The sequence below is a fragment of the Cryptomeria japonica genome, chromosome 9 (genome assembly GCF_030272615.1).
Source record: "Cryptomeria japonica chromosome 9, Sugi_1.0, whole genome shotgun sequence".
Lineage (NCBI taxonomy): Eukaryota > Viridiplantae > Streptophyta > Pinopsida > Cupressales > Cupressaceae > Cryptomeria > Cryptomeria japonica.
The window spans coordinates 671,645,479-671,657,521 of record NC_081413.1 but is presented as its reverse complement, the minus strand read 5'-3'; the positions used below and the strand labels follow the sequence as shown (position 1 = coordinate 671,657,521).

Here is a 12,043-nt window from a genome sequence, read left to right as displayed (position 1 = left end):
CCTTGGAAGGGTCAGGAGTGAAATTTGACATGTTAGTCTCTCCGTCAGGATTCATATATGGATTATAACATTTAAGTATAAGAAAGAAGAAATACTTTAAGTCATATTCCATATATATTGTCAGGATGTTTGAGAGTGGTTTCGGACCTCCAGGAGTTATAATGTAAAACCTAGTTTTTGGAGGATTCTTCAATTTTCCAGACTTAGTCAAATTTCAGGATCAGGATGACATTCCAGACAGTGCCAAATTTCAGGACATTTGAGGATCAGGATGACATTCCAGACTCCTTAAGGCGAATTCGCTCTGTCCTTGATGTAAGGGATGGGACGTAGGATGACATTATGCATTCAACCAAGGTTTGATTTAGCAACTTGAAGTGCAACCAGATAGTACACAAAAAACACCCTAGGAATGATCTAAATAACCCCTAATCACTCAATTGACCCGACCTCTTGAGGAGATCCACCTGACTCAATCCCTTCAATGCAAAGGCTAAGACACTAAAACGCCTAACAACAAAACCAAAAGGGCTAACCCCAGAATGCAAAAAGTGGGGGTCTCCATTTGCAATGGGGCGATGTGTGAATATGTCACAACATATAGGTGCGTGGCTTTAGCCACATGCATGCCTATCCACTAGACAATTTTTTTAATCTTAGATGTGGTCCTTTATATTGGCACATGTTAGCTTCTTGGTGTGGGCCTATACATGAGATGGAATTATTTTAATCTTGATGAGATTAATGCTATCAGATTTCCACAATCCATATTATAATTCTTTTAGAGCTTCTGGATTAGATTGTGTGCCAATACTTTTAATATTGATGAGATTATTTGTATTGACATGCGCTTGAATTCCTAGCTATCTTCTTTTGGATGCTTTGTATAGGTGCATTGATGCTTTTAGGTGGCCTTGATATTGTTACAAAATTTTGGAAGTTTTCCTTATTTTACTATGGTGCACATCTCAAGCTCTAGGCATGCCTATCTATTAATTATTCATTGAGTTCCATTTGTCCCTCCAAGTGTGCAATTCCATGATCTTGCAAGAACCATAAAAAGATGAGGGATGACATGACACAACACAATAGGCTCTTTTTATCATGGGAGAAGATCAAACCCTTCCTACAAGTCCCTTATTATGGTGAGAGGCATTCTAGAGTGGCATCAACTGAATGTCATGTCATGACTGTGTACATAGCAAAATTCTAAAACAAAACCAACATATGTTAAAAATAAACTCAAACTATAAAATAACTCTTATGTAAATAAAAATAGCACTTCACATAAAGTTTAAAGTACACAAAATAAAATAATGCTTAAATAGTTCTAAAGTAAAATAAAAATAACTTTTCAATAAACAATGTAAATGAAATAAAATAAATCTTAAATAACTTTTACCTAAAATAAAATAACTCTTAAATAAATAAGATAACTCGAGATCATTTTCTCTCAGCATTTTTTTTGATAGATGTATTTTAGATATCTAAACTAGTTAATAATACTCTTAATTTCATATATACTCACAATTGCACTCAGTCATAGCAGTCAACTACTTATTTGCAAATGTCTTTTCAGCTGTGTATGTGGAACACCAATAAATGCATAAAATTAAAATGAAAGGCTAGCAATATAAACCTTATATTGTTTTTGATGATAAAAATTTAGAAGACAATCTTATGGAGGGCGATTCCTTCATTGTGTTCTGGAACAATTATAGCTTGTAGTTTTGTAAGTTGATGTTTTTCCACCGCCTGTCCACTTTCTTAGAGTTTGCTGCATTTAATGACTTTGCCTTTTACCTCTGACTCATATTGACTGTCATTTGTTCCAGGTGAAAGAAAAAGTGAGATATTTGTTGGGTGGCAATATTCCTACTTTTCAGCAGAACTGGGCTATTTATAACTACGAAACTAAATATCAGCTCTTAGCAAGATGTTTCCCTAGTAGAATGAAAATTTAGATCTATAATCATCTAATTTCATCCTTGAAATGATGTTGAGAAGAAAGATATTGCCTTGGGGGAATGATTCATGATATTATTTCTATCGTTCCATCAAATAGGATGTGGAAGATGGTAATTATTGTATGTACTGTATGGCTGTCCTATTCACCTTCCATTTGTGAATTCCGTTGGTGACTCTACTTTATGTGGCTACCCTTCTCTTGGAGGGGTGGTCTTCCAACCAATATGCATCTATTTTCTTCTTATTCATTCTTCTACATACCATATTAAAAAGTAATTGAATTTCATGATAACTTGTGATATTAATAAGTTTTTTCTTTGCTTGGTCATCCTGTAACAGTTCATGAGACTTTAATTGATTGCGTCTATTTTGACATTCAAAATACTGCTGAAATGCAATGTGTACTCTGCATAGTTGAATGATTCATGATAACTTAGTGATATTAATAAGTTTTTTCTTTGCTTGGTCATCGTGTAACAGTTCATGAGACTTTAATTGAGAGAGTCTATTTTGACATTCAAAACAATGCTGAAATGCAATGTGGACTCTCCATAGTTGAATTCATATGACTGAAAAGTGTGTTCAAGTGGATATTATACCGTATACACTGGGCACATAAATGAATTGACTATATATGTATATTTTTTAAAATGCTTGATTTCAGCTCCAGTTGTAATTAATCCATAAGGTAGTTGCTTTTTCAAAGGACTCAATCAGAAAAATTTGATCGTCTTTCTCTTAAATCTTTAAATAGGAAGATTGCTTATGCTATGTTAATTGTTTGTCACAGAACCCACCTCAAGAATCAGATTCACATCTTGACAATTCTGTTTCTGTTCTCAAGGAAACTGCAATTGAGAATGGAAGTATCTTAGAGACACAAGATAAGGATGTTGTGCTGGAAGGTTTGGGAGCAATTGGTGTTTATGACCAGTGGATTGCACCATCTGTCTCTGGGCGGCGACCAAAAGCACGTTATGAGGTGTGGTCTTGGTTGGCTCTTGGTATTAATATGATGTTTTACTGGTAAATTATCTCAATAAATTTTGGTAGCAAGATTTCTGTCATTTGACAATATATAATGTCATGCATTTGCTACTTATTTTGTATCCATAATTAAATGTGACACAGCATGCGGCAGCTGTACTGCAAGATAAAATGTATGTCTTTGGTGGGAATCATAATGGACGCTACTTAAATGATATTCAGGTACGCCTGAAATGAGTTGGGAATGATTTACCATTTTGTAACATTGTTTAGTGCATCATATATAAGTAACTCAATCATCAATGGCCCCACCTGTGGGGAACTGATCTCAAAAAATTCCAATCAATTAATGTTTATGTCTGTGGTAATACATGTTTAATCAATACAGGTCCTTGATCTAAAATCTTTGATTTGGTCCAAGATAGAGGCAAAAATGGCATCAGACTCTTCTCAAGCACTGTTATCTCCTTGTGCTGGGCATTCTCTGGTTAGCATCTTCCTCAATTAATAGATGTGGTTTGTCCACCCAGAAAGCACTTTTTAATTCAAGTTTTTGCAGATTGTACATGATTGTTTTGTTGGAAGTCATTTCACTTAATCCAAACTATTGTACATGCAGTAATGCAATGAGAAAATGTATTGTGATAATGGAATATTTGATAGTTTGGCTTTTTGTTTTTCAATGTGTTGCCATTTCCAGCAAATAACATGAATGGTAAATGTATTTATTCACTGAAAATCTAATGAAGATGATTAAGTTTGTCATGTCTGGCCAACACAGCCACAGACAGCATTTGATGGGTTGATGGATACAATGTATAAACCATAGCAGCAAAAACCTTTTGGGGAAAAAATATGTAAACTAAATGATTAATATTTATTTAAAAATTTGGGATTTAATCAGAAGGAAAATTGGATTTCCAAAAAAACATAAAAAAGGCAAAAAAGGGAGAAAAATCTACTATTTTCTTAATTTAAAGGCAGTTCAATAGCACATGAATGGTGGAATTTTTTTCATTTATGTTCATATTGCTGATTAGATTGCATTCCACAATGCATGTTGTTTAAAAAAGCTGAAAATGAAATGTTCTTTGAGACTTCTATCAAATCCACCTATCATTTGGTGCCAATATTTTTGTCTAAAATATTTCAAAATACAAAGCGATAATCTTACTAGCATTGAATGGTAAGGAAACTGTCCACAATACTATGACATAAGGGTTCTAATACAGTGAGACAAAGGGCACAATGTCATGCCCCCAATTTGACATCCAATAAACAGTGAACCTAAATATGAAATTGTCTTACAAAGTTTCTTCCCAAATTCATAAATCAAACAATATGCTTTAAATCACCTATCTCATGTGGTTGGACTTGCTATAACAACATCAGTTTTAATGGATCGATCCTCTCCCTTATGGTGCAGCGATCACATTCATATTTATTGATTAGTTAATGAAGATTAACAAGGAACAGTTCAAATAAGAATGGATTATGAAGAGACAGCAGTCAACAATGGACATTTTCCTCACAACCATTACAACCCATAGGAAAGATCATGACTTTCCAGCATCAAACGAAGGTTAAAAAGGATCATTCCAGCACCAAGAGCAAGGCATCAATAAACAGCAGAGATTCTCCTATGCAGCAGATCTGATCTGAGTAGTGACATAATTATTTCTTGTGGTATGCAGAAATAGATATTTAACTTATGTATATGTATCTATATCAGTTGTATGTAGATGTGAATGTAAATCTCTATATCAGTTAGATGCAGATATGAATGTAGGAATTATTATGTACTAATGTAACTCACATATCTATGCATTTAATAATATTTTGAACAATTATAGGAATTTGTACTTGCAATAACCAGTCAAGGTAGGGTAAGGAAGGGAACGCAAGGAGGGGGAACGGCCATGGATCCCTCACTAGGCACACCACCCCATCTGGATAACAGAAAGGCTACATGGGGCCAAGAGGGACAGATTTTCCACTCTTGGGCCTAGGGTAGAGGGTCATTTTAGGGCACCCTATTGCAGTTTTCCCTACAAACCCTACATTGATCAATTGTTGAGATGAACTCAAGGGACCCTCAATCATAAGAGGGTGAGAAGGATGTCATGATGAAGGGGAACGGCTATGCAGGCCTCACTAGGTACACCACCTCATGAAGATGGCAAAAGGCCACATGGGGACATAGTTTCCACTCTTGGCCCTAAGGTAGGGGATATTTAAGGCACCTTATCATGTCTCCTTATCTCAACTCCCATTATGGTTGAATCCCCACAACATAGTTTATATTTGTTATATATTATGAATATATTTTCTCCTTAACCCTAGAAATGGATGTATCTCATGAATTTTATCTTCATTGTTATCTAACTTGATTGCAGGTTTCCAAAAACAGAATTATCTTTTATTATTCTTGGGTGAGAATTATATCACTAACTATATTATACTCTTTGTTTCGTTTTGGATTTGTGAATTTAGGGCAAAATATAAGGCGATTTAGAAAAGGGACATTAAAAGTGGTATTAGAGCAATGTTCTTGCTAGCCAGAGGGACGAACAACAATTAATGCAATGTAGTCAAAGGGCTTTAAGGGCTCTGTTGACGTGCGTTTTGTGATCACGTGCAACACAGAATAAAGTTTTCCTTACTCTCTCTTGATCAAAGTCCAATTGTATGCTAAGATTTATTAGAATATTTAAATCTATGTTAGTCACCTATTTTTAGTTCCTTGGTTAATGGTCATTTTTTTTTTTTTAGTAATTAGCTTTTAAGCTTAATTTAGCTTTCACGCTTAATTTAGCGTTTAACTCATTTGTCTTTTACTTTAACGTTATGTTCTAATTATAGAACGTCTTCTAACCTCTATATATACGTGTGTATATCGTTCAATGTAATTATCCGATTATTGAATCATTCATTCAATTTATTTTTCATGGCATCAGAGCATGGAAATTAAAAATTTCGAAAGTTTTTGTTATTAAAATTTTTTGAAGTTTTTATTGAAGAGATTTTTTTTAATATTGTTTTTTTTTCAAAAAAAAAAAAAGAGTAGGTTCTTTTTCTCTTTTTGGGCGGATTTTTTTTTTGCAGGTTGAAAATTTTCCTAGGGTTTCTACAATTTTCGACTAGGGGTTTGACCCTTCAGTTGAAGTCGAAATTTTATTCTGGTTGTAGATTCTTGGTGGGTTTTTTGAGACCTCAACTAGTTCGTCGTCAGATTTTTATGTGTGCATCGTTTTCCGTGCCTTGATTTTTGAGCCGTCGGATTTGTATTTTGTTTTCAGATTCTTGATGGGTTTTTTGAGATCTTATCTAGGTGCCTCGTTTTCCGTGCCTCAAATTTTGTGCCAAGGAATTTGCCTTGGAATTTAAAAACAGTTGGCAATTTCTGCTAATTCCGTGGACGTTGGGAATTTTGCTGTCTTCTGGGCACCGTTTATGTTGTTCTAAGTTTGCAGAAAATTTTAATTTCTGGGTTTCTTCCAAACCTCAAAATTCACGCCTTGGAATTTGTGCCAGAATTCTCCTTTAGGGTTTTAGTTTTTTCAGCAGCTGCTTCTATTCTGATTTTTTTAAAAATCAGATTCTTTTGTCTCTTGCTTTCACTCAGTTGACATCGATCTACCTCGGTTTCCGTGATGGCATCATTAACCAACATCATGTTGAAACACAGTCAGAAGTTCAACAACCGCAACTACAACACCTAGAAACAGCGTATGCTTACCATCTTTGAGTATTGTTGCCTTGATCAGCTTGTTTTGGGCGAGGAATCTCGTCCTACAACAGCAAGTGATGATCAAGACAAACATGATGTGAAGAATCGAGAGGCTGTCATGCTTATCAAACTCTCCATCACAGATGATCAACTCCCACAGGTGCCTTCAGGTAAAACAACAAAAGAGATCTAGGATCTTTTGAAGGATCTTCATGAAACGTCCGACAAGAGCCGAGCTTTCTTTTTGAAGAATATGTTGTTTTCTATGATGATGGATGATAAGTCATCAATCTAGGCACATCTTACAAAGATCAAGGACATCCGTGATCAGCTGGAAGTTATAGGCCGAACCATGGTGGAAGAGGATATGGTAGTGATCACGTTGAAAAGCCTTCCCAGATCCTACGAGCATTTCATTGATACGCTCAATATCTCCTCTACTAGTGTTGATTTGAAGTTTCCTGATCTCTGCAACAAGTTGCTACAGTAGGATCGATGGAAGCAACACTAGTTCATCCACTGAACAAGCTTTCACAGCCTCAGCTTCGCATAAGTACAAGGGTAAAGCTCTGTCCTTCCAACAGAAAGGACAAGGTCAAGGTCAACCTCAACAGTCTTCCAAAAAGAAGAGCTTACAGTGTTCCTACTGTCATATATATGGCCATTTTGTGAAAGATTGCCGGAAATTGATAGCATCCCAGCAATCCAAACAGGGATGGTCCAAGCAGAAAGCCAATTCTGCCACGCATCTTGATCAAAAGGAATCTGCATTCTATGCGTTCATGGCCCAAACCTCCCCTGATGATGTTCAATCATTAGCCTGGTACATTGACTCTGGAGCCTCTCGGCATTTCACACATCGTCGGGATTGGTTTTCATTGATTCAGTGATCTTTGGTGGAGGCGAAGAGTATACTGTAGTCGGCAAGGGCAACGTTCAGATTTCATCTAGTGGGAGGGATTTAATATTCCTCAATATATACTTTGTACCTAGTATGAAGCTCAATCTACTGTCAGTCAGTCAAATTATGCAGCATTCACCACAGCTGGATGTCGTCTTCGGGTTGCACAAGTGCAACATTGTTGATAGGGAGACTCGCACTACAGTTGCTGTTGGTATTGAGGATCATGGTCTTTATAGACTTGTTGATTCTACTGGTTCTCAGGAGCTCGCCATGGCAGCTAGGAGTACTTCCATCAACACTCTTTGGCATCAGCGATATGGGCATCTCAATGTCCACTATCTCTCTTAGTTGGTTCGAGAGGATCTAGTCGTAGGATCAACTCAGAATCATGGAGTTTGCGGAGTGTGTCAAGCTGGAAAGCAACATAGGACTCCTTTTTCAGATGGAGACGCTTGGAGAGCATCCAAGGTCTTGCAGCTCGTTCATGCGGACATCTGTGGTCCCATGAACACTCCATCAGTCACTGGATGCAGGTATTTTCTATTATTTGTTGATGATTTCAGTAGACGCATGTGGGTTTATTTTCTTAAGCAGAAATCACAGGTGTTCACCATGTTTCAGACGTCTAAGGCCTTGGTGGAAAAAGAGTCTAGCTGTCAGATAGTCACTCTTAGGTCCGACAATGGATGGGAATTTTGTTCTATAGAGTTCACCATTTTTTGTGCATCACATGGCATTAAGCATCAACTTACCACACCTTACACCCCATAGCAGAACGATGTTGTTGAGCGCAGGAACCGTACAGTCACTGAGATGGCTCGGTCTATTTTGGAGCATAGAAATGTTCCAAAACACTTTTGGGCGGAAGCGATCTTCACTGCAGTCTACGTTTTGAATTGGTCTCCCACAAAGGCTGTTAAGAAGATGACTCCAAAGGAAGGTTGGTCTAGCAGGAAGCCCAAAATTAGTCATTTGTTTGGCTCTACAACTTATGTTTGGATTCCAGATTCCAAACGCACCAAATTGGATCCAAAGAGTCAGAAATTGATATTCATCGGCTACAGTGACAACCACAAGGCATATCGGCTGATTGATATAGACACTAATCACCTCATATTCAGTCGAGATGTCGTATTTGATGAAGAAAGAGGGCCCTTTCAGCCTTCCTCTCCCGATTTGCGCACTGAGGATCAGCCTCCAAAGGCTGTAAGTATGGGTTTTCGTCTTCCCTTAGCTCCACTTGATGGGAGGGATTCAGTTGACTCTGAAGTTGTGGGGTCTCCCAGGCATGACATTGCACCCCCTGACTTTCCTCAGGATCTTCTAGTTCCACATCTAGAGGAGCTTGCTCCAGATATTCCAGGTAATCTTCATCCTACAATAGATGTTGGTACTTCTACTCTTTGGCCTAAGTGGTGGGCCAAGACCATTGGTGATCTTCATGATGATGAGCTCATTGAGGGTAGATTAGTTAGAGGTAAGAGCAAGCAACACATAGTTAATTTTGCTCTTATGGCCAACATTCATAGTATTTATGAGCCTCAAACATATACAGAGGCTAAAGGTGTACCTGAATGGGAAAAGGCTATGGCAGCTGAGCAACATAGTCTTCTGAAAAACAACACTTGGGTATTGTCCGATATTCCTCCAGGAAAGAAGCCCATTGGCTGCAAATGGGTGTTTAAAGTCAAGTATAAAGCTGATGGAAGCCTTGATAAGTACACGACTCGGTTGGTGGCAAAAGGGTTTTCACAGAAGGAGGGCATCGACTATGAGGAGACATTTGCTCCCACAGCCAAGATGAGTACCATTAGGCTTGTCCTCGCTCTCTCAGCTCAATTTGGATGGAAAGTCCATCAAATGGACATCAAGTGTGCTTTTCTCAATGGTGATTTGCAAGAAGAAGTCTACATGACGCAGCCTCCAGGTTTCAAGGTTGCTGGTAAGGAACATCAGGTATGTAGACTAGTCAAAGCGCTGTATGGCCTCAAACAGGCTCCTCGTGCATGGTACATCAAAATTGATAAGTACTTGATTGATCAAGGCTTTGAGAGGAGTCCTTTAGATCCCAATTTGTATATCAAACATACTAGCGATGATATTCTATTTCTAGTAGTCTATGTTGATGATCTCATCATTACTTGCAATGCAACACATCTGATCATGCAGGTCAAACAAAATTTGTGTTAGTATTTTGATATGACAGATTTGGGACTTCTCCATTATTGTCTCAGTGTAGAGGTTTGGTAGACTGATAGCCACGTATTCATTTCTCAGTCAAAGTATGCCAAGAGCCTATTGGATAAGTTTCGAATGCAAGATTGTAAACTTGCATCTACACCTATGGAGATAGGGCTCAAATTATCAGCCAAATCAGATTCACCTGTAGTGGACGAGTCTTCATTCAGACAACTAGTGGGCAGCCTCATCTATCTCACCGCCACTAGACCTGACATCAGTTATGCTATGAGCTATTTTTCTCGCTTCATGTTAGCCCCAAAAGTTGAACATTGGGTTGCAGCGAAGCGTGTGCTTAGATATGTGAAGGGCACTCCTGATTTTGGCATTCTGTATAGCAGAAGCAAAGATCCTAGGCTGGTTGGTTTCACAGACTCAGATTGGGCAGGTTGTGTTGATGTCAGAAAGTCAACTTCTGGGTATGTTTTCAGCTTGGGTACAGGTGCAGTCACATGGACTAGCAAGAAGCAACAGGCAATAGCTCTTTCCTCGACCGAAGTAGAGTATCGGGGATTGTTAAGGCAACATGTGAGGCAATTTGGCTACGTAGGATGCTTGCAGACATGCAAATGTCTCAACCAGGACCTACTCCCTTGTTTTGTGATAATCAAGGGGTTCTAAAATTAGCCAAAAGTCCAGTCTTCCATGAGTGAACGAAGCATGTGGAGCTTCATTGTCATTTCGTCCACTAGCATGTTGAAGATGGATCAATGATATTGCAGTACATTCCTACAGAAGATTAGACTGTAGATATCCTCACCAAGTCCTTGAGCCTGACAAAGTTTCTCAAATTTAGAGGGCAGCTTGGTGTGATAGATAGCATGACCATTAAGGGAGGGTATTAGAATATTTACTTCTATGTTAGTCACCTATTTTTAGTTCCTTGGTTAATGGTCGTTTACTTTTTTTATGTAATTAGCTTTTAAGCTTAATTTAGCTTTCACGCTTAATTTAGCGTTTAGCTCTTTAGTCTTTTACTTTAACGTTATGTTTTAATTATAGAACATCATCTTGTAACCTCTATATATATGTGTGTATATTGTTCAATGTAATTATCCGATTATTGAATCATTCATTCAATTTATTTTTCAAGATTGGGATAGGTTTCATGCCTTGGCTACATGTATTACGTGTGTACCCCATCACCCCTTTATATAGGCCTCATGCCTTGGCTACATGCAAAACCCTAATTTGGGTTTGCCCTAAAAGATTCCCACACATGATGCAACAAGGTGGGAATATTCATTAAATGCCCATTATTCTTACTTACAATAAATTCCAGCCAACTAAAAATGGCACCCATTGTACATTAAATGCACCACTTTCTATCAAATTCGCCCAATGTGTAATAAATGCTCCATCATCTCCAAAATTGGTCATATGCAATAAATGCACCATCACCTCCAAAATAGGTTACATGCAAAAGATGCTCCACCATTGCATTAAATATGATGGCTGCCATGCAATGAATTAGCCACCACCTTGGTCAAATATTCCAGCAATGAATGTGCCACTATGTAGCCATGCGTTCAATAGATTCTCGCCAGGCAAGTGGACCCCGCTGTTGTAGGAACTTTTATAATTTTTTCGGGTTGTGCTTCATTAATATAGAATATTCTCTCTGCATGTTGCCAACTCATCCTTTGCAAGAATCTTTCTATTCTAGGCTCACAAAAGACATTTTGGAATATTTTCCTTTCTTGAAGGAATTTTAACAATCTTTTCCACCTCTGAAGGATTCCTGTATGTCCAGATTTCAAGGAGAGAAAATCCTTAAAGAGAGATTTTGTCCTTAAGGAAAAATTTCGTGCACACTTTGTACTAAACGAAGGTTTTCCTGACCACTAAACATTTTTTCGCTTTGAAGGAATCTTGTCTTATTTTGAGCTCTAAAGAGAAAATCTTCTTACTTAGCCAATTTTCCTTGTGCCTTGAAATTCTTCACCTTGGGCACATTTCTTCCTTGAGGAACTTTTTTGAATTCTTGAAGTTTTCCTCCTGAACCTTGATTTTCACATCCTTCTTCCAACCTTGGGCACATTTTGGAACTAGAGAAGAAATTTCAGAAATTTCTTCTTTGAGGAAGGAATTTCTTCAATCCTTAGCCAAATTTCACATTTTCTAGGAATTCTATCCTGAAGGAAGGAATTTTTGATCAATTCACCACCTTTCCTACTTTTTATTATTTTTTTCCATTTTGAGCTCTAGAATTCAGG

The 12,043-nt window shown here is 37.6% G+C and overlaps 1 protein-coding gene across 2 annotated transcripts in view; it reads left to right on the top strand.

Annotated features, from left to right (window-relative positions):
* LOC131033838 (acyl-CoA-binding domain-containing protein 6) overlaps positions 1–12,043 on the top strand; it is a 109,962-nt gene that overhangs the window by 24,274 nt on the left and 73,645 nt on the right. The window contains exons 5-7 of one of the 2 annotated variants that reach the window (XM_057965131.2): positions 2,813–2,950; positions 3,100–3,177; positions 3,344–3,442. In XM_057965131.2, the coding sequence (XP_057821114.1) occupies positions 2,813–2,950; positions 3,100–3,177; positions 3,344–3,442 (315 nt within the window). Of the gene's footprint in view, positions 1–2,758; positions 2,951–3,099; positions 3,178–3,343; positions 3,443–12,043 lie in introns of both variants that reach the window. The other variant, XM_057965130.2, reaches the window with a different exon arrangement.